The 23,813-nt window shown below is 32.8% G+C and overlaps 2 protein-coding genes across 3 annotated transcripts; both read left to right on the forward strand.

Annotated features, from left to right (window-relative positions):
• The first annotated feature begins 2,706 nt into the window (after nt 1-2,706).
• On the forward strand, nt 2,707-7,430 carry LOC107623231 (ubiquitin carboxyl-terminal hydrolase 18). The gene is made up of 11 exons (XM_016325417.3): nt 2,707-3,460; nt 3,730-3,934; nt 4,032-4,120; nt 4,227-4,312; nt 4,390-4,552; nt 4,684-4,807; nt 5,027-5,184; nt 5,576-5,660; nt 5,851-6,063; nt 6,168-6,229; nt 6,487-7,430. The coding sequence occupies exons 1-11, from the start codon at nt 3,162-3,164 to the stop codon at nt 7,232-7,234; spliced, it is 2,232 nt and encodes a 743-aa protein (XP_016180903.1). The 5' UTR covers nt 2,707-3,161; the 3' UTR covers nt 7,235-7,430.
• Nucleotides 7,431-10,934: 3,504 nt separating this feature from the next.
• On the forward strand, nt 10,935-12,978 carry LOC107624173 (F-box only protein 13). Of its 2 annotated transcripts, none has more exons than XM_016326649.3 (2): nt 10,935-11,178; nt 11,498-12,978. In XM_016326649.3, exon 2 carries the CDS (start codon nt 11,526-11,528, stop codon nt 12,777-12,779), a length of 1,254 nt encoding a protein of 417 aa, XP_016182135.1. In that variant the 5' UTR covers nt 10,935-11,178; nt 11,498-11,525; the 3' UTR covers nt 12,780-12,978. The 2 variants fall into 2 exon arrangements, with proteins under 2 accessions (XP_016182135.1, XP_016182136.1); XM_016326650.3 differs by having other exon boundaries at nt 10,961-11,349.
• Nucleotides 12,979-23,813: the final 10,835 nt, after the last annotated feature.

A 23,813-nucleotide genomic window follows, 5' to 3' on the forward strand; every position in this document is an offset into this window, starting at 1 on the left:
CCCCATCGCAGCCCCCTTCCCTCTCCCTCCCCAATGCACACTCCCCCCTCCCTCTCCATCGCAACCCCTTACCCAATGCACACTCCCTCCCCATCGCAGCCCCCTTCCCTCTCCTTCCCATTACAGCCCCCTCTCCAACGCACACTACCTCCTTCTCTCTCCCTCCCCAATTGCAGCAGCAGAAGCCTCAATAACAGCAGAAATAACACCAACAGAACCCAAAACAGAACCAATAGAAGAACCTGCACATTCAAAACCTAACCTTGCTTGTTCCTCCTTCTCTCTTTTCCCTCATTCCTTCCTTCTCTTATTGGAGGACCATAACAATAACAATAACAATATCCATTCACAAACAGACATTTACACAAACACATAACCTACATATATAAATATAAAGAGAAAAAGAGAGAAAGAGAGAAAGCTTGAGGGGCTGAGGAGATGCGGCTATTCCAGGCCTTGTCGCTCCGATGGTGGTGGCAATGGTCCTTGATAGTGCTCTTGCCGTTGAAGTTGCTATTGTTGTTGAGGTTGTTGCTGCGATAGGAAGGAGAGAAAAGTGTGCGTTGGGGTTGCTGCTGTTGTTGTTGCTTGTTGTTGTTGTTGCTGTTGATGTTGAGGCGGTTGTTGCTGCGAGTGGTAGTGGAGGAAGGGAGGGGGAATGTGCATTGGGGAGGGGGTGCGATGGGGAGGGAGTGTGCATTGGGTAGGGGGAGGGTTGCGATGGAGAGGGAGAGGGAGGGGGGAGTGTGCGTTGGGGAGGGAGAGGAGAGGAGGGTTGCGATGGGGAGGGAGAGGGAGGGGGAGTATGCGCTGGGGAGGGAGGGATTAGGGTTTGGGGGTGGTTTGCCAGGTTACGGTGGCCATTTTAACATTGTGCTTGACGGAAATTTGTTCCGGCGAGCTCGTAGACACGCTTGTCAAATTTTAAAATTTTTTAGGGATTATTTTGTCAATAGTAAAAGTCAGGTACCATTTTGTCAGCGTCAGAATCTTTCGGGTACCGATTTGGTAGTTATCTTAACTCGTATAAATTTTGAATTCACCAAAGATATTTTGGTTGGTTTTTTGCTAATACCCTTTTGTTCCTAGCATTGCTCTTTTTCTAAAGGCGGGTTGTTGCCGATTATAGCGTAGCGGGACGTTCTTTCATGAAGGAAAGCAACGAACTAAAACAAAATATAGAAAAAGGAATTGCAATAAAGATGAATCACGCCACAATAATGGAAAGGAAATAACCTAATTGGATTGCGCATGAATACTTATAGATTATTTGAGAAGCCATGAAGAAGAGTGATAACAAAATTTATTATAAAACCGCAAGCAAAAGGGGGAACCTCATGACATGTGAATGGATTATTGATTCCCTTTCCAAATGTGTTTGCTTGGACTCTTGGAGCATCATCTTTCTCTCTTTACTGTTACCCACTGGTGACTCAAAGGCACTCATGCACATAGCCCACCGCACGTGACTTCAACCATTCCTTTCTCATCCCAAAGGTAACTTTATAAAACCATCTTATTATATCTGATATCTTCTGTTACGTTACCCATACCAAACATAGAAAATAATAGAGAGAAAGTTTGCGGCTATGGGTGTTTAAGAATTAAGATTCCATCCGAGTCAGCTCCTCCAAGTATATGGTATGATTTATAGTATTTTTATATTGAAATATGAATTTTTTTGGGGATACCGATAAATAGATTTGTCTTTAAATTTTAAATTTTATTTGAAAAGGTAAAGTGTGATTTTTTATTATTTATTTTATAAATAAAATTAAAAAAATATATAAAAAAATATTTAAGGATAAAAAGTTATTTTTTATTTTCTGAAATAAAAATTTAAAATTTAAAATTTAAAAGATTTAAATTTTTGATAAATTATTAAAATTTTAAAATAATATTAAAAAAATTTATATCATTCATAAAAATAAATTTTGAAAAATAAAAATGATAAACATATCAAACTTTTTATAAATAACAAACTATATGTATATTTGATTGAAATTTTGTAAAAATATTTAGATAATTATTTAAAATTTATATATAAAAAATAAATTTAATTTTTAGACTTTTTTAATTATGATCACTAAAAAATGTTAAAAAATTCATTTGGCATAAAATTATATCAAAATTTGATATACTTTTTTAAATATACATAATGTCGGGTTATTTTATTATATTTTAAAACTTTTTAAAACTCATTCGTCTTTTACATTTTTTTGGTATTATTTTTGTCATAATATAAATTTTTAAATATTATTTTAATAATTTATTAAAGAGATATCTTGAATCTACAATAAATCAATATTCATAATGAGAATTTTTATTTTATTTCATTCATGTTAAAAAGAAATATTTGTTTTAAATTAGACCAAAACTAAACTTGTATTTATTTTATGCGATGGAATGAGTAATATCTATTTTGGAGGAAAATAAATATTTGTTCAAAAAATATTTTTTTTTATAAATTTTAAATGTTTAATTTTAAATAATAAAAATGACTTATATTAATAATATATTATAGTATGAAACAAGGAAAAATTTGAAAATTAATAAAATTTATTATTTTTAATCATTAATCTAATATCTTTTATTTAGCACTCCAACTACATATTTTTAAACTATATTTTTAAATATTACTAATTGCTTGACCAAAAAAAAGTTACTGATTAATTAATAATAAAAAAATTCTAATAATTTTTTAGTATTCCTCTCCAACAAAATAAAGCAAAAATTTTCTTTTACCTGCAATATGGAAGAATTTCTGCGAAAATTAATGAGAGGGTCTAGCAAGCAGTAGTAAGCAACTAAGCACACGACACAGTCGCAGAAAGGCACATAAGCTGATGAAGTTAAGGGAGTGAAGAAGGTTAACCCTCTAATGAACTAACCTTATAAACACTGTTCTGGGTTGGGTGGGTCACCTCAAACTAACTTATAACTCTCTTCCTCTGTCTTGGATCAACAACTAACATTGCTTCGCAGCGCAGCACTCACTGCCAATTCGGATTCACTTCAGATATTACTCATAATTGAGAGAGACAGAATACGAACAAAGAGAAACCCTAGAATTGTTGTGTTAATTTGATTAACGATGTGATGATATTGTTGTATATTTGGGTATGGGAAAAACCCTAGGGTAGGAGGAGAGGGAGAGGGAGATGCTTGTCTCTTCTGCAGGCGGAGGAGGAGGAGGAGGAGGAGGAATCTCATGGGATCTCAAATGGCTTCTGCAGTGGGTTCTCTCAGCGGTTGTCGTCGCCGTTGGATTGCACGCTCTCGTCAAGAACACCGCTTCACGATACTTTGAGGTTCACGCCAATTTCGATTCTGATCGGACTCATCCCATGCCTTCTTCTCCCTCCGCCGCCGCCGCCATTGCAATGGACCAACCTCTTTGCGCCGTCTGCTCCAAACACGCCTCCAGCAGGTGTTCCCGCTGCAAATCCGTCAGATACTGGTATTAACATTACGCATCATTCTTCACTCCAATATGATTCTGGGCTATTCACTTTTCTTGCTTAATTTTTAATTTTCAAAGCTGTCTTAGGAAGGTTTTCATTATCAGTTGTTTTGATCCTAACATTAGCATCTAATTATTCATGAAGTTGATGCATTTTTATTGATTATTTCTTTGTATGATAATGCTGCTCAATATGTTTATTTTCTATCAGTTAAGAAGGGGGCAAAAGCACCGACCTTTTGTTTTTTCCTGTTTTGATTTTTCAGCTCCCAAGCGTGTCAACAGATGCACTGGAAATCCGATCATAAGTTGAAATGCAAGGAAGTTCATAGTACCATGAATTTGGCTCAATCTGGGCCAGCTAGTCCAGGGTTTAAAGCTTCTGCTGCTGTTAATAAAAGCACATCTTCAATTGCCCTAATACCTGCTTGTGGACGTGAAATTTCCAAGCCGATCAAGCAGCCTAAAAATGTAACTATTGATGGAGGTTTTGATGAAATTTCCTTACGTATTCTTTTACCCGTTTGAATCTTAAGAATGCTTTTCTTGTTTATTCTGGGTTTTGCAGCCTCTTTTTCCTTATGATGAATTTGTTAAATTCTTTAACTGGGATAAGCCTGGATTTCCTCCTTGTGGGCTCTTGAATTGTGGAAATAGGTATGACGTTATTAGAATCTTGCTTTGGCTTTATTATATACTGGAATTGATATACTGCAATAAGTGGATTCTGGGGGAGACTTACATACACTGTGAATCTGTGCAGCTGCTTTGCAAATGTGGTTCTCCAATGTCTCTCATTCACAAGGCCGCTTATCGCCTACCTGTTGAAAAACGGCCACCGCAGAGAATGTAATGATATATATTGCTGGTTTGGTTCTTGCTGCACTATTCTTTGTACTTACTTTTGTTAGTATGTGGTGTTTCAGGCAGTCGTAATGATTGGTGCTTTCTGTGTGAATTTGAAATCCATGTTGAGAAAGCAAGGCAAAGTTCACAGGCATTTTCTCCAATGAACATTCTCTCTCGTTTGCCTAATATTGGTGGCACACTGGGTTATGGAAGACAAGAGGATGCTCATGAATTCATGAGGTTTCTTCATTTTTGCTGCAATTTTACTTGACTTTCTGTAGAGAATTGTGCATTTAATGTTTATCTTATAATTAGTTTGATGCAACACTAAATTTTCCTGTTTTTTCGTCAATATTTTGAATGCTTTGTAGGTTTGCAATCGACACTATGCAGTCTGTATGCCTTGATGAATATGGTGGAGAAAAAGCTGTCCCTCCTAACCTTCAAGAGACAACACTTATTCAACACATTTTTGGTGGCCACCTTCAATCTGAGGTTAGATATCTAATTATAAGACTTCCCATTGTTAAATTCCAGTGGTCAATAGGCTGCCATGCATCATTAGTCTATGTAGTTGACCCAACTTAATAGAATAAGGCTTAGTTGTTATTGTTGTTACATTTTAGTTGTCATAGCAACACAGTAGTTGTATCAATTTCAAATTTTATGTTATTTTGCTGCTAACTCCCCTCCCCCTGCCTCTGATGAAAATAGGTGTTTTGCACAAAATGTGAGAAGCAGTCAAATCAATACGAAAACATGATGGACTTGACTGTTGAAATTAATGGAGATGCTGCTTCCTTGGAGGAATGTCTAGATCAGTTCACTGCCAAGGAGTGGCTTCATGGTGAAAATATGTATAAATGTGATGGGTAAGGCTACCTGAGAAAATGTGTGAATACTACGAAATTAATTAATAATGTTTTAGGTGTCACTTGGTAGTTGGACATAAAATTTTAAATTAAAAACTCTTCAACAAATTTAAGAGCTGCTTTTGGTTCTGATTGTTAATTCTAGAATTCATAGTCAAGTTTTATTTCCTATTTAAATGTGTCTTTGCTGTTGTTATTTTATCATATTCTTTTTAAAGATGTTGCAGTGTATTTTGATGACTGGACTTTGGAAAGAGATTATTAATAGAGAAGTTTTAGAATATTGCTTATGGTCATGAAATATAAGAATTTAAGTACTTGCTATTGGTAATGTGCTTTTGCTATTATTAGGTAGATCCTGTCTTAATAAAGTTTTTTCTGCTGTTTGCAGGTGCAAAGATTATGTCAAGGCTTGGAAACGTCTCACTGTGAAACGAGCTCCAAATATTCTTACTATTGCCTTGAAAAGATTTCAGGTCTGAGCACTTGATCTGGATTATTTAACTTTTGCTTGTATGATTCATGGCTATTGCCCTCCATGCAGTGTAAATTGTACCAGTGGATTATGACTATGTTCCAATTAAATTATTACATCTTGTAATGGATTTTCTGGTGGACTTCTCTGTCATTTTTTCTCATTGGCTTTTCATCTGTGCTGTGTTGCAGAGTGGGAGGTTTGGCAAACTTAACAAGAGAGTAACGTTCCCTGAGACTCTAAATCTTAGCCCTTTCATGAGTGAAGTTGAAGATGGATCTGATATTTATAAGCTGTATGCTGTTGTAGTCCACATCGACATGCTGAATGCTTCCTTTTTTGGTCATTACATTTGCTACATTAAGGATTTCCATGGAGACTGGTATAGAATTGATGATTGGAAGGTAGATAATAAGAAACTTTGAACATCATCCCTTTTGTTTATTGAATCTGTATAATGTGATTGGAGTTTTAATATCATTGTTTGGATTGCATTTTTCTTTCTCAGGTAATGCAAGTGGAATTGGTGGAGGTACTTTCTCAAGGTGCATACATGTTGTTATACAGCAGGTATACTTTTTAAAAAAAAATGTTAAAGTGGTTAATGTTCTCTCTTTAGATGTCCCCATATCTGATGCAGTATTGTAGTGCCTGAAAGATGATATGCCATTGACCATGACCTTTCACCTAGGAGAGTTTTGAGATGAAAAGTAAATGTACTAATCAAAGTTAGAGCAGAAGCATAATGCATATATCTTTGGAAATTAATTTATGTTGATTACTTTCTTATTGAAGTGGAAACTATTGGATGATTTACTCTTGGACAGGGTAACTGCTCGGCCATCAGGCCTTCAAACTACAGAATCTTCGGACACACACATGCAGACAGTTGAAGTGGAAGTGGAGCCCAGCCCAACTGAACAGGCCGAATGTCTCTCAAATATGGAGACTGTAACTTGCAATGGCACATGTGATGCTTTTCCAGCTGAACATAGTAGTAATTCAGAACTGAAGGTTTCTGCCTGTGAACAGTCTAAGGACATCCGCTTGATTGATGTTGCAAATGGGACTCCAAGTTGGGCAACCGAATCGTCTCATGTACCTTCTAAATCTGGCAAAGATTTGGAGGATATAGATATGAGGAGATCAAATCTCTGCTCATCTGTTGTGGAAGATATTTTATGCTGCACGGAAGAGCAAGACGATACTGATATGGCTAAGGTCAGTGTTTCTCCACGCTTGGCAAATGGATTTTCTTCCCTGAATGATTCTTCTGTTTCAATGGATTATCAAAACTCGGGGGAAGATCAAGAGCATGTAGAACTTGTCAAATGCAAGCCACTGACAGCACAAGGCCATGCAAATCATGGCAACGGGTATGCTAGTGCAAACAAATATGCTATTCCAGTTGAAGATGATGGCTCTGTGTTTTCTGGCGTTGGTTCTTTCTCCACTGAAACATCCGCATCAGAAATGCATCAATTGAAGCGGAGATTGCCATTTCACGGTTCTGAAACTGGCCACGCAAATGGAGTCAAGAAAGTGGAGGTATCTGGGGACAAGTTAACAACGTAGGTGCTGCTATTTTTGTTGTCTGTTCATATCATTTGATTATCCCATCATCGGAGAAAGGAGGTGCTGGGTTGGGAAATTTTTGTCCGAGGTTTCATTATTTGCAGGAACCTTGGATCTTATTGTAACACTTTCATAATGAATTCTCTAATTTAATTATAGTGATAGAATATAACACGTAACTCTTGCTTTCCCTCAACTGTGTAGTGTGTACTATGTAGATGATACATAAAATACCTGAAAGAGCTGCGGAATACCTTAGTATATATTTTCCAAGGTAACTTGTTCGTTATTCTTAATACTTGAAGGTCATAAGGTATAATAAATGATCAATTAAATACTTTGACAATGGAGTACAAATGATAAATTATTTGGTCCTTACGAGGACAGATATAATATGAGGTCTTATTTTAGAAGTGCACTGGTTGGTTCAGAGTGATTTCTACATGCTAACCTCATGATTTTGGAAGAGAATTGTTTTGAGAACCATCCAAAACGATTTGCAATTTTTGGGCTTTCTAGTGTGGGTAGAATCCAAAAGAATGTGCCCATTGCACTACTATTTCAGTATAAAGATTTTTGTTTTTGGTTTTCCTGTACAAAAATTTAAAATATAACATAAATCTATGTTTAGATTTCAACAGTGGCATACTGACGTACCTTTAAGAATCTAACGTGAATCCATGTGCTCAGACGTGAGATTAGAGGGAGAGGCCCCAGAACTGAATTTATCTTAGTAATTTTTTTTTTTTAGTTAATATTGAAAACAAGAATTTATCTTGGTAATTTTGCTCTCATTCACAAGGACACTTCATTAAAGGCTTTCAAATTTCTATTCTTTGGTGAAAAAAAGGATTTTCACCTGGTCCCCGCTCCACTCTTTGTGTTAGAAATATCAATGAGTAAGATAGAACAAGACTTAAACTTCACCCTAATGTTATTTGTAGATATAAAATTTCTCCAAAACTCTATACTATCTTATTTGCGAATTTAAAATCTTTTCATGCAAGGTCGGATTGGATATCAAGGTTGGATTGTCAACCCACTTCGGTTGAATTAGAACCAATTGGATATCTCCAGGTGTACGTATGTTTGGATGCTAATTCTTAAATTTGCATTTTGTAAAATTAAATTTTGACCCCTCTAAATATTATGTTTTTCCTTCTTCCCCCTGAACTTTTTTCCCCTCTTATCAGTTTGTTGGACCTTTGGGATGTAAGTGGCCAGTAAGAAAGGGTACCATCTTATACGCACGGAGAAAGGAGCAAAGACAAATATTGATGGTGGTGGCAGGGGTATGATCGAGGAAGCAGAAGGAAAATCTTGACATTTTATGGGGTGAAAATCTAATTTTTCAAAATACTATTTAAGTATGTACCTAAACACCCACATTTACTGGGTGCACCAGAAGCAAAGAGGCGTAAAAAGCAAGGCCGAATATGAGAGAATGAAGCACGCACGAGTAGAGGAGCTGCAAAACAAACAAAAAAGGATCTCAATTAGCGGCTTTTGCTTTTCTGTTTTCAATGGCATTGCACTAATCTTGGTTCAAAAATATAATAATGAAAGAAATGAGTTAGCTTGTGAATGGGGGCTTTGAGCAATGAGCATTGACTTTGTAGCCAAAAGAAGACAAAGATTCCCTTAACGAGGAGCCAAAGTTAGCCGGAAATAGAGGGTTTTCTTTTGGCTTTGTGAATGCACCCCTTTGACAATATTGACATTGCTCCTCTTCCCATATGACTTTGGAGTTTGAAGAGTGGTCCTTTCTCTTTCTTTCATGCAGACGACGATTAAAGTTGTTACATTACATGTGCCAGCAGTGTTTTTGTTTGTTTGTTTGTTTACACGTCTACTCTCTCTTCTCTTCTCATTTTCCAACCTCCGAATCCTAAGCCTTAGATTCCTTCAACCCTAGAGTCAACCCACTTCCATCCCATATTTAATTTGTATTCATTATTAGGATAAATCACACAAATAAACTAAATTATGTCCTAAAATAAAATGGATTATATGTATGTTTTAAAATAACTTTTATGCGAATTAAATTAACTAAATTTAATTTTTACTTTTTCAATTAAATCAAATTAATTGAATTCGATTTATTATATATGCTATACCAATAATAAATTGAATTAGATTCGATTTATTATTTCTACAGTATATATATATATATATAGAATCTAGTTAATTTGATTTACTATTGATATAGAGTATTTTTTTAATTGATATTTATGCTTTAAAGTCAATAATCAGTAGTAAATATAATTAACTAAATTGATTTACATGTATATACTGCAGAAGTAGTAAATCGAATAAACTAAATTTAATTTACCATTGATATAACATATATAGTAAATAGATTCAATTTAAATTGAAAAAGCATAAATCTAATTTAGTTGATTCGATTTACATAGAATTATTTTAAGATATACATGTAATCTATTTCATTTTAAGATGTTGGTGTAATATTGATCCATATTTAATTTATTTGTATGATTTACCCTCATTATTATGTACAGATATAACATCACAATTCACAATTCACAACAAGGACACTTGCCAATTTTTTGTTTTCAATTTATAAATTGACAAAAAAAAATGATGTTTTAAAAAAAATTAACTATGTGTATACTAAAAATTAATTACCTTATATGTTAAATAAAATGTTATATACATATACTAATAATTAGTCATTATATATTTGTATATAAATATATGCGTTATTTAATTCATTTTTAATATGTATTTTATATTTTAAGATGTATTTTATATCAATGATTGATTTACTAATTTTGTATACACATAACATAATTGCATGTTAAAATACAAAATAACATTAAAAATAAAATTAAAAATAAAATAAAAATATATATCTTTATACATAAATATATTATAACTGATTTAGTATCTAATTTTTAATGTATTCTAGCATTTTTATAAAAAAATAAAATTTACATAAAATAAATTCATACTTAAAAAAAAGACATCTATTCCAATTAAAATATTAAGAATATTTTCTATATGAAAATATTTATATTAAAAATATAATTTATTTATTTAGTCACACTTTAAATAAGAATAATATTTTTATAATATACTAAAATTAAACCTTATAATTTATATCTAATAATAAAAAAATCTTTGCATGATAATAATTACAGAATCTTCATGAAGTATCAAAAAAAATAATTACTATAATGTCTATAAATATTTGTCTAACTCACAAAAAATATTAAAAATTAATATTTAATTTTAAAAATATAAAAATAAATAATTATTAAATATTTAAAATTTATCATAAAAAATAAATTAAATAAAAATTAGACACCAAATTATAATTATTATTAAATTTTTAAAAAAAATTTATATAAATAAATTAAATATTTTATTTATCAATATATATAATTTATAAGCTATTTATTAATTTATGTAATATTATTTCGAGATAATTATGAACATATCTTGTTTGCAAAGGAGATAAAGTCAAACAAAAATATCATTTACAATAAATGAAATATATTCATAATTATCTCATTTACACTGTAAACGAAATAAATAATATTACGTAAATTGATAAATATCTCGTAAATTATATATATTAGTAAATAAAATATTTAATTTATTTATATAAAAAAAACTTCCCTTGAATTTGCCATAAAAAAAAATGGTATAAATTTGATATTGACATTTTGAGATACATAAGAGGCAAGCGTGTAATGCATATACATATGTGATAGTGTGAAGGAAGCTTCCTACCATGGTTCCCCCTCTCTCCGTCCCCTTTGCTTTTCCCTTTCCCTTTCTCTTTCTCTTTTTGGATTTCCTTCTCCACAATTAATACACACGCTCCCATCTCCTCTTCTCTTCTGCAACCAACCACTCTTTCACTTTCACTCTCACTCACTCACTCCAAAGCACCACCAGTTTCCCCTTCTTTCTATTAGGTATGTTTCCTTCTCCTCCTTCACTCACTATCACCATCTTTCTTTAGCTCTCTTTTTCTATGTTCAAAGAGTTTCCTAACTTGGATTCTTTGATTGCTTGAGAATCTACCATCAACCTTTGCAATCTTAGCTAGAGGGTCTGGGGAACCAAGGAGAAAATCTTGAATATCTGTACTTGCAATTAATCTTTTAGTGTTTACTATAATTTTTTTTTGGTTCAATTGTTTTAATTATTGGCTTCTGAGATTATTAGTATAAGGCTTTGAAATGTGAAAAGAAGTTCAATGCTTGATGACATCTTTTTCCTTTGTTGTTGCAGTTGTTTTGTCCAATTTCTTTTCTCATCGATGGAACATTCTAGAGATTGGAATGGTCAAGGTAGAAGTCTAAAGAGAAAATCACAAGAAAATGGAGATCATAAACTCCTCAATAACTTTTCTCTTGATGACCTCAATGAGGATCTGTTTGAAAGGATACTTTCATGGCTTCCAACTTCCACATTCTTTCGCCTTACTTCCGTGTCGAAACGGTGGAATTCGGTTGCTGATTCGGCTAGTTTCAAGCTTGCCTGCTCAAGCATTCCTTCCAGGGATCCTTGGTTCTTCATGGTTGCTCCCAACCTTAACCAATCTATAATCTTTGACTCTGCTGAAAGAACTTGGAAAAGACTCAATCACCCCCCACTTTTGCATCAAGATTCTAATAAAAGTTGTATGCCGGTTGCTGCCTCCGGTGGCTTGATTTGCTACCGTAATTCATCAGGAAGCTTCATTGTAAGCAACCCTGTGACAGGAACTTGTAGTGAACTCCCTCTGCTTGAGTTTTCCCCTCAAAATCAACCACTCAATGCAATTGTGATGAGCACAACCACCAAAGACCAACAACTATACTACAAAATTGTGTTAGTCTTCGGAGAACTTCAGAATCTTGTGTTTAGAGTCTACAATTCTTTCTCTGGAAGTTGGGAAGGTGAGACTTCTCTAAGGAGAAAAGTTGATGATTGTTCTATGGAGTTTGATTCGACCGAGGACGACAATGTTGTATACTTCCTTAGTAAGGCTGGTATTGTGGTAGCAAGCAACATGCAGAGAAGCCCTTCAAAGCAATATTCGTCGGTCATTACCGACAAAAATGGCGAAGAGGTTGTCTATTTTCTTAGCTCCACAGGGACAATAGTAGCTTGCAACCTGACAAGCAAGTGCTACATCGAGTATCCAAGGTTGTTGCCTGTTCTGAGTGAGTATTCAATTGATGTTGTGGAGTGTAATGGGGAGATGCTAGTTGTTCTGTTATCAGAGTTCTTGGAAACCGCGAGTCTTCGTGTGTGGAAGTATGATGAAGCTAAAAGAGGGTGGCACCAGATTGCAGCAATGCCTGCATCAATTTCTCATGAATGGTATGGAAAGAAAGTGGATATTAACTGTGTAGGAGCTGGTAACCAGATATTCATATGCTTGAACTCCTCTGAGCTATGTACTTATGTTCTGTGTGATTTGGTTAGCAACAACTGGGTTGAATTGCCAAATTGTTGCATAAATGGTGAAGTCATAGACTTTATGTCTTCATTTTCATTTGAGCCTAGGATAGAGGCTTCTGTATGACACAGCAAAATGGTGCCAAATTTGTAGTTCAATTGTAACTGTTGAAGAGAAATAGGTAAAGTAGCTACTGGAAGATATGATATGGAGCTAACCAACCAAATCATTGATTGCTAACTGAGAATTGAGATATTGTAATTTTTCTTGATTGATTTGTTATATGTACACCATTTTTCAGTGAATGCAGTTGTTATTGGTGAAAGAACTTGTATGTGGTTCCTTTTAGTTTTGTTTTGTTTTTTGTTTTTTGTTTTTTTGTTTTTAATGTAAAGTAATGTCAGTGGCTGAAGTCAACGGATATCGATAGTTTCTGTTGCAAGCTTGTCCTCTTTCTTATAATGCTGCATAGTCTTGGTTATTTGAAGCTTTCTCAGTCAATTCAAGATGACTAAGATTGTTTTTTAGTAAGTGCAAATGTGCAATTAAGTTTCTTTTTTAATTAAAAATTTAAAATGTATGTATTAAAAGAAAGAAAATTATGTGGTGTCATGTGAACATGTGATGCTATATCTGCATGGCATGCTGGAAAGTAGACGCGTATATGGCAACATGTGTCACAGCCTCACAGGTATGGCATTTATGTCTACATTGTGACGAAGGGTGTAACGAAGGGCCAAATGGCCCATTCTCTGTTTCTGTCATGGAGGTTAATTACGTATAATTAAATTGTTATGTAATCAATGAATGTGGGCTGTGGGTATAGGGATTTGGGATTTGGGACGTAGATTTTTTTATTGTTGGAACGTTGATTGGATACACAAGTAAATAGGTTTAATGGAAACAAAAAAAAAAAATGTTGAAAATCTATTGTTAAATTTTGTTGTCAATGTGTTCTTTTATATTTAATATCAAGGCGAGGGTAAAATCCAATTTTTGTAGATTAGGGTTAAGTACGATTTTGATCTTTAAGGTATAGGTCAAAAGTCTTTTTTTATTCTCAACTTTTTTTTGCATACAAAATATTCTCTAAAATTTAAAACCAAGTTTTAAAATCGTCATTTTTACTTAAATATTAAAATTTTGGATTAAATTAATAACTTATGTGCATCCGGTATACAGGCAGGTGGTTGTATTTAAGGTGTACAAGGTGGAGTTCCCCCGATACCTGACAAGAAACTTTGGTCGGAGTGGTATGGAATATGACTGCATCCTAATCTTGCCATGCACAAGAAGTTTACTTGCATACCTATATCCACTAGGTTCCATAATGAGATGGATGAGGATGAGCGCCAACAAAAGAGGTGTGGTCTATGCAAGTAAATCGGATATACCCAAAAAAGCTGTCCGAACAAACCTACAGACAAGGCTTAGCTTAGTGTCGCATCTTTGTTTGTCTTTATTTTCAGTTGTTGTTTGTGTATTTCATGTAATTCTTCACCTTTTTCTATGTTTACTTACCTCATTTTGTACCTGAATGTAAGAGGATGTGTCTTTAGTTTGATTATTTATGTAAGCAAATGTTGTTTTTTTGTTTATGTCGTTCATATTGTACTTGAATAATTAAACCAAAATTCCAAGAACGTAAGAGGTGTAAATAAAACATCCAAACGAATAACATCAATAGTGTGTCGCAAATTAAAAATATTTACTTAATAAATTAACTAAAATAAAAATATTTATTTAATTAATTAATAACTAAATTAATAAACATCTAGTTAATAAATTAACTTAAATAATTAATAACTTAATCACCCAATATATACCTAACAAAACTTACTTTAAATAAAAATAAAAATGAATAACATTTACTTAAGAATTTAATTTAACTGATACCTAAAATCATACCAATACATTCATCTACCAAATATGTGTTGTATACTAGTTCTATAAAAGTACCTTAAATATGGTTACACATACATGCTAACATAAACAGAAAGAAAACAACACTAACCTCAAAGTCAACTGTCCCCTGATGTGTCATGTCGCGTTTAGTCGGTTGATGTCTCGGATCATGTGCATCTGTGCATGTCATGCTTGCCGGGTAATTGGTAAGAAGAAGGTAAAAGTTAGAGGAAAGTTGAAGAAATGGATGAAAAACCTATCCAAAAGGCGCTGTAAACGAATTGTATATATAAGTCGTATTTAGCCTTATCTCGTTTATACTATAAATGAGATAAGGCACAATACGACGTAGCCGTATCATGTTTGTACACGTGGTGTGTAACGGCCTTATTTCGTTTACAGTGTAAACGAGATACGTGTATTCTTATTTCATTTACACTATAAACGAGATAAGAGATATGATAGATTTTAGTAAAAATGCTATAAATTATATATTTTGGTAAATAAAATATTTATTTATTTATTAAAAAAATCCCACCTAAGTATCATTGCTTATCAAATTGGTTAAATAGTAAATAAGTTTGTTCTATTTTTTTTTTGGACATACAACTCATACACACATACTCACACGCACCTTAACGTATTCTATGAAAGGTGTGTGTGGTTGGGAGAATATTAGAGTATTTTCAAGAATGTTTAGATGAAAATAAGATATTCTCATGTTTGTTTCAAAGTTTAAAAATATATTCCCAGATAACTTTTATTTCCTGAAATCAAAATACCACTAATTTAATTCACATCTCCTCTCTCGTTATTTTTAAATCCAATGGAAATGAAATGTGTATAACAAAGTAAAAAGACTAAATTACGCTTGCTAATTTAACTCTAACCTTTTCTTTTCAAATTTTTTTCCTTCTCATTTCATCAAAAAATCAAACCCTAGCAGAGTCCCTCCCTATTGAAAACCAAACCCTAGCAGAGCTTTTTTTCCAAATTCATGGAGGTTCCACTGGCATTGGCACCGCCTCGCTGCCGATTTGAATTTGCACGACCACCGCGCATCTCATTCTAGAAGGAAGACTCACTTCGATAGTTTACATTCTTGTTCCATCATCACAGCTCACCTCGGTTCATCGCCACTGTATGCTCGCCATCGTTACTGCGCCTCTAGCCGGATCCTCCACGTTGCGTGCTCGCATTTGACCTCTCTCTTTCGTCTGAGCTCGGTTGCTACAACATTTTCTGAGGTTTTCGGTTTCTACTGGTTCATTCAAAATGAGTTTATTTACGTCTTTGAATTGTTGTTTTAATTGACACATCCTAATTCTTTTTTCATGATATATAGATGTTGATTTGTTTTTTCAATGGCAAAATTTGATGGTATGCCCACTGTTAAAGTACTTTCATTCATAGTCTCTTCCTTGTTATATTTGCATTTCGATGGTTGGAAGAGAGAATTAATTAAAAGATGATTTAGATTACAGAATTGGTTTGTTGAAAAATAAATTGCTGTTTATTTTATTTCTCAAATAAATTGCTAAACTCTGTGGTTTGAACTTTGTTTAGTTTTTTTGCTGAATTTTGTGGTTTGAACTCTATTTATTTTATTTCTCAAATAAATTGCTGCTTCAATTTGGTGGGTGCTTTTCTCCATATTTAATAGTGTTTGATGATTTGCCTCAATGTGTTTGATGATTTTCCTCAATCAAGAGTTTAAGCTTAATAGTGTTGATGATTTTGTTGTTTCTTGTTGTGATGTGAAAACAGGTATTTGGCAACGCCGTGGTTGGCAAGTCCACATGTTCAGACTTGTTTCTTGAACTTCTTCGGGAGCCCTCCACGTTTCAATTACAGAAGGTCATTTTTCATGTCTTTCTTTGGGGTATTGAAATGATGTTGTAGTAGTAGTAGTAGTAGTAGTAGTAGAGAAATGTTAGGTATATCTTTCTCATAATTGAGGTGAAATATCCGTGTTGAAAAAGCTTATTACTACTCTGTTTCATAATGTAGTCACTTTTTTCATTGTGATGCATTACTTTTTGAATCTATGTTGTGATTGCTAAAAGAGACACCATGCTGAATCCTCTTAAGTTATAAAGCTTATGTTCTTCCAGTTGTTTCCCTTTTCTTTTATATTCTGGTGTTAGTTGAGGGGCATAATTACACATGAAAAAGGAATACATACTTCTTGCTGAATTAGTATTGACATTTCTTACTTTTCTTGACTTGTTATGTCCTTTTGCAAATAATTTGTATTGAATTATATTCTTGTAACACCCTACCATGCGGAGCTTTACGCTTAAGTCGTAAAACAGAGGTGGCGAGATATTACGATCTATATATATATATATATAATTGAAAGAATCTATAACTAGGAGCCTTGAAGAAACGTTTAAGCAAAATTGCAAAAAGAAAAATGCATTGCAGTCGAAAATGTAAAACCAGATAAACCTAAAGCATAACCAAAGATACATAAAGAGTAGAGTACCAGAGTACCAAAATACAGAATATCAAGCTCCTGGTGCAACCTGCGAAGTTAAGGCTAGCCGGAGTATAAATACATACATACATACATACATACATACATACATACATACATACATACATACATACATACATACATACATACATACATACATATCCCAAAATAATCCAAAACATAAGACAGAAACCCTATTTCTCCACATCGACCTCTAAGAGGGACAAACACAAATTATATATACATAGAAAAGTCTATGAACATAAATACATAACCAATAGTCCAAAATATAACATCCCAAAAGCTAAACTTCGCTTGTCATAGGAACGTCCAAACGCTCACCGAGGTGTATCTCGACCTGCAACTGAAAACAACAACATATGTATAAAATGAGAACCTCCGGAAAAGGTGCCAACGTACATAATATATAAGGTCCTGGAAAAGTCAGAGGTAATCTTAAAACTCTGACACTCAGATTTAAAACTTAAAGAATAAACTAAACTAAAATTTAGGTAAACTGTCTAAGGTCAAGTTCTGAGTCTAATCGTAACTCAACACTTCACTTTTACTTCCTCTAATCCTCCGAAACACCAGTGGAACTACTCTCGTCCCACTTCCGCCATACGAGGGGATCTCTCAGATGCATAGACATACAATTCAAGCAAGAAAACCCAAATAAAATGCAAATACAGCAAAAATGCAATTAACATATGAACATAGTTAAGCAATTAGGCAATCCCAGATAATGCACACTCAAGCAAATCATTCAAATGCACATGATACATGCCTGTCCTATGGCTGATGATATCATTTGTCGGTTACATAATCAGCCCGACATATCCTGGTAGCTAATTGTGGGCAGTCCCTCTATACGTGCATCCCCAAGATAAAAATTATCTATGGAAAGAATCCCAAGCTGACATGGGGAGACAATACCCCAAGCTCAAAAATATCCATGTGAAGAATGCTAAGCTAACATGGGGAAGACAACACCCCAAGTTCAATTCATATATATGTGCATGCCCATGGAAAATCCGGGGAGTTAAAGTACCCGGTCACATATTACATACAAGGGGACAACGAATGTCTCAAAAATCTTTAAACACATAAATCATGTGACTATTCAATCATAAATCATCAATGTCAATATCAATCTCATTTCATCTCAACTCATTCAACATTATCATCATTGCTATTAGTTATAAATCATTTATCATTTATCACTTCATTGCCTTAACAACTCAACCATTCACTTTTCAATCTCTTTTCAACTCTCCATTTAACTTCTTCAACATGCCCACCCTTTCTCTAAAGTTTGAAGACTCATTAACAGATTTTAAACCGGTGTTTAAAAGGTTTGGAAAGATAGAAAATTGACTTAATACTCAAAAATCTCTTTTTTGGCTAAAAAATGGGGCTCGCGTACGCGGGATTGTAAGACAGAAGGGAGTGCTCGCGTCACGTACGTACTCTTGCGTACGCGAGCTTTCAAAATTGGGTTCCTCGTATGCAGACCTTGCTCCGCGTATGCAGGATGTCTAGACAGTGCCCAATTCCCGCGTCGCATGCAGGTTCTCGCGTACGCATGTCCCTCTTTTTCATCAAAATAGCTAAGTTGCAGAAAAATAAGATTTTTGTACCGAACTTTGCACGCGCATAACTTTCTCATTTTAAATAATTTTTCATCCGTTCTTCGAACGGTATAAACTTTACGAACCCATTTTTTATCCGAAATAAGTTTCACATAAATTGGAGGTCCGGAAGTTGAGTTATAGCTCGCCAAAGTTGGTCAAAAATTTACCTTTTAACAAAACGCCAAAATTCTATTCTTTCCAAAATCTTAATTTCAAACCATTATTTTACTCCTAAAAACAATACCAAATTTCATCCAAACAATTCCATACACTTTTCATCCCTTTCTCAACATACGACAATCCAATTCCATCAATTTCTATCCAAGGAATTCCTAATCATACCACATTATTCATAAATCATCAATCTATTATTATCATTACTCATAATCATTATTAAACCTCATCAACAATCAATGATTCACCACATTCTCATCATCATTATATACAAACCTCATTAACACCCTCAAAATCTTCAATTCAATTACAACCATTATTCATCAATTTCATCATCATAATTTACTATCATTATCAACTATTCACAACCATCAACAATTCTCATCAACCCTCGTCTATACCAATACTCAACATACCCTTATCACAAAATCAACAATTTTACACAAGGCTTACTAAATCTTAGCAATTCCATTTGATTTAACTTAACCTATGATCAACTAGCCTAAGTTTTCACGCATTATATATTGTCTATAAGAAACTAAAATCATACCTTGACTGATTCTTTCCTAAGCTCGGAACGCCACAAAATACACCGTTCCTCAAGCTCAAATACTCTAACTCCTCACCAATCACAAATTCAGCTCCCAGAGTTCAAATCCAAGCTACCAACACCACCAACTTGATTCCAACACATATAATTTAATCAAACATCATATAAATATTACTAAATCAACATAGAATTTACCATACCAATAATTTCACAAGGGTTAGAAGATCATCACCTTATCAATGGAAGTTTGGAACAAGATCCAGCAAGTACCCAAAGCTAATTCAATCCTATAACACTAAAATCATATAATCTCTCAAAATCAAACCTCAAATTCGAAATTTAAAAGAGTGACTGAGTAAGAAGTTGCAAGATTCTTACCAAATTGTTTAGAAAAATTTGTAGAGCTCAACGTGGTGATCGCGTGGTCACAAACAGTGTAGCGATCGGAGCTCCAAATTAAAAGTTATGGCAAATTGAATTTTGAGTGAGAGTTTGGTGTTCTTCCCCTTCTCCTCAAATGTTTCAGCGTGTTTTCCCTTGATTTGGGAAAGAAGAAGAGCTGATGCTCTTAGTATTGGGTGGATTGGTTTGGGTCTTAGACCCAATATGGGTCCGGTTCAACCGATTTAGTTCGTTTAGCCCAATTTTAGACCAAAACCTTTAAAATTAGTGTCAAAATTTGTATTTTTAATATTTCTATCTCTTTGAATTAATAAAATTTATTTTCCTAATTTCTTTGATTAATAATTAATTTATTAGTTAATTATACACTAATTCGCGAAATTTAGAATTTTTCTGCTGTAAAGTGTAGTTATTAGTAATACATCTACTAAAATGAAGAAACTTTGTTGTAATTAGTGTAATTTTCTATTCTGGATTGAAGTAGCACTCATATGTATTGCATATATGGCTTGAATATGAAACTGAATTGTATGATCTGTATTATGTATTGTATACTTGAATTGATTTACAAAGCTTGTATGTTCTATATTATGTTTTAATGTCTTCGAGCGATGCTTGGACTAGATGGAGCAATGTGGAACCAATGGAGGAGAAGACATCACGTTCGATAATTGTGTTTATTTTTCTATGTACAAGACTATCTATTGTAACATTGATTTCATTTTATTGATATGTTTGTGTTTTTGTACAAGAGTTGTACATGCATGCTTATTAGTGCTAATAAGTTTTAACAATTTAACTTTTGAGACTTCTTTGTAATTTTAATTTGGATAATACTAAAGCTTTTTAATACATATGTGGTTAGAATTGTTGAGATTTGTTTTATATAAGTTCAACTATAGATTATGAGATGAATTATGGATTATGGAATTTTTGACAATTTAGATAGGTATTTTGTGCTAATTTTAATTGTGATAATGTTAATTTTAATTAAACATATTTGTTATTAGGGGTATTTCAGTAAATTTAAAAAATTATAATCAATAATAATTTAACTAAACATATTTGATATTAAGGGTATTTTAGTAAATCTAAAAAAATTAGAATCAACAATAATTTTAACTAAAGATATTTAAATTTTAAAAAATTCAAAGTCAATAATAATTTTAATTAAATATATTTATTATTAGGAATATTTTAGTAAATTTAAAAAAATTTAGAATCAATAATAATTTTGACTAAAGATATTTGATATTAGAGATATTTTAGTAAATTTTAAAAAATTTAGAATCATATTAGGGATATTTTAGTAAGTTTATAAAATTTAGAATCAATAATAATTTTAACTAAAGATATTTGATATTAAGAGTATTTTAGTAAATTTAAAAAATTTAGAATTAATAATAATTTTAACTAAACATATTTGATATTAGGGGTATTTTAGTAAATTTAAAAAAAATTTAGAATCAATAATAATTTTAACTAAAGATATTTATTATTATGGATATTTTAGTAAATTTATTATTAGAGATATTTTTGTAAATTCAAAAAAAAATCAATGTAAAAAAGTAATAATATTTAATAGAGTTATATTTAATTTTTAGTCATTAATATTTTAATTTGAATAATTAAGGATAATTTTGACATATTACATAATATGGCCAAGAAATTTAAATTCAACCAAACAAAAATTATTCATTTATAAGATTATTATATAATATTTCAAAGCATTAAATTTTATAATCAAATATAGAAATCTTATACAATCAGCTATACATCCAAATCTTATTACATCCAAGTCCAACCAAACAGGTCCAACACCAATAAAAACGACTCTCATTAAAGAGAGCATGTACACGCACCGAAACCCCAAAACATTATCTGTCTCTTCGCGCTCTAATATGAAAAACCGTGTATATCTCCTACTCAAAACTGCAACAAAAGAATTTGAAATCTTCTCAAAATCTCTCAAAAATCTTTCAAATTCTCTGCAGAAATCACTGCAAAATCCGGTGGTGCCTTTGAGATCATCAACAAAAAACACAGAAAAAGAACAACAAAAATTCCTTAAGGTACTAACAAAATTACTTGTTATTATGTTCAGTTTTTTCTTTTGCACTTCTCGCAATTCTTGCATTTCTACTAGTTCGGTTTAGGTTTTAGTGGATTGAGTTCGTTCATTTAGTAGAACGAGTTTCTCTAATTTAATTTTTTCTTATTTTTCTTTGTAACTAGGGCATCGAATGAAACTATGTTGTTAGTTTATTAGTTCTGGTAAATAATTTGGTTCATTTCTTAGTTTAATTGAGGTTCATTTGGATCAAGAAATGAATTGGATGTGTTTTTGTTGATGATTAAATTTTTTTACTTCTTGTTCAAATTTGAACTAACTTTGATTCATTTGTGAATTAATTGAAGTTCACTCTATGCTGCAATTAAGTATTGACCAAATTTTTTATTCCTTAAGAAATTTAGGTTCATTTCTTAGTTTAATTTAGGTTCATTTGGTTTGGTTACACTTGAATTTGCTGAACTTGCTCATGTAGCATTGTTTAGTTAGTTTTTGTTCAAATCTGAACTAATATTGGTTTATTTGTGAATTAAATGAGGTTCACTTGATGCTGTTGTTAAGTATTGACCAAATTTTTTATTCCTTCAGAAATTTAGGTTCATTTTTTAGTTTAATTTAGATTCATTTAGTTTGGTTTCGCTTGAATTTTCCAAACTTGTTCATGTGGCATTGTTTAGTTAGTTTTTAATCAAATCTGAACTAATTTTGGTTCATTTCTGAATTGACTGAGGTTTACTTGATGTTGCTGTTAAGTATTGAACAAATTTTTTATTTCTTACAACCAAAATGACAAAGAAGACCATCTTAAAAAAAGGAGAAGCCACTTTACGATGTAAGTATATACACATTAAATCAACTCTATTTTTGTATTATAAATATATCACATGTTTCAGATCCTTGCAAAAAACTCACGATTTGAGATGCTCAACAAGATCGATAGCTAACGTATTCACCAACATGAGTGAGCAAAAGAAAGCTATCGTCGAGGAAATGGGATTTGGTGCCTTGAGACATATCCCATCATTGAATGTCTTACACAAGCTCTCGAGGGAATTGATACTTTTCTTTGATCTCTATAAAGGATTCTTGGAGACGCGCTATGAAAAAATCTGCATAACTCCTACCAAAATAAGAGATGCACTAGGCCTAAATTCAAGTGCTATTATACTTTTCAGTTTTTATATTTGTATTTTTTTATCTTTTTCTTATTTTTATATTAATTTGTTTATATTAAATTATTTTGGTGCTGTTGCTATTGTAGGGGCTAATTTTCCTGAAAAATTTGAATACAACAAACCGAATGAGCAACAGAAGAAATTTATTGACAGTTTCAAAAGTGCTACTTTGGCGTCTTTGACAAAATCTGTGATTGAGATGAGTGTTGAAGGGGAGAAAAGCTTGATGAAATTCAAAAGGACATTCACTGTCTTCATCCAGAAATACTTTTTGTTACCGACAAGAATAAGCATAGTCTCCCCAATCCATAAGCCACCTGTCCTTCATGTGGAGACAGTCCGAGATTGAAATTGGGCGTCTCATCTGTTCAGATTCTTGCTCAAAGGGATCAAAGCCCAGAAAGTAGGAGAGAAACTTTCAATTGATAGCTACGTCTTTGTATTAATGATAATCTATTTTCATGAATCGATGTTTGCTGAAGTAGCAGCAAATGATGCTCCCGGACCATCATGGGTGGCGTATTGGACACGAAAGAAGATGGTTGATAGGATTGCCTTTGAGGCAAAGAATAAAACGGTAACTAAAAAAATCATTTTATTTGAAATTTCGGTTCAGTTGCTACTAAATTATTGCACTAACTAAATAAGTTTCTGTTTTAGGGCCTTGTAAAAATAGCGGAGCTGAGAGGGGAAGAGAAAGAAAAAAAGAAGTGAAAAATGAAGGAAAAAAAAAAGAAGAAAGAAAAAAAAGAAACCTGTCATCCTGCATT

The sequence above is a fragment of the Arachis ipaensis genome, chromosome B10 (genome assembly GCF_059453495.1).
Source record: "Arachis ipaensis isolate K30076 ecotype BB chromosome B10, ASM5945349v1, whole genome shotgun sequence".
NCBI classification, from domain to species: domain Eukaryota; kingdom Viridiplantae; phylum Streptophyta; class Magnoliopsida; order Fabales; family Fabaceae; genus Arachis; species Arachis ipaensis.

Coding starts and splice junctions, on each gene's coding strand:
- LOC107623231 (XM_016325417.3), top strand. CDS start 3,162: ATGCTTGTCTCTTCTGCAGGCGGAGGAGGAGGAGGAGGAGGAGGAATC. Junction 3,935..4,031: donor CGATCAAGCAGCCTAAAAAT/GTAACTATTGAT, acceptor TGGGTTTTGCAG/CCTCTTTTTCCTTATGATGA. Junction 5,661..5,850: donor TTGCCTTGAAAAGATTTCAG/GTCTGAGCACTT, acceptor GCTGTGTTGCAG/AGTGGGAGGTTTGGCAAACT.
- LOC107624173 (XM_016326649.3), top strand. CDS start 11,526: ATGGAACATTCTAGAGATTGGAATGGTCAAGGTAGAAGTCTAAAGAGA.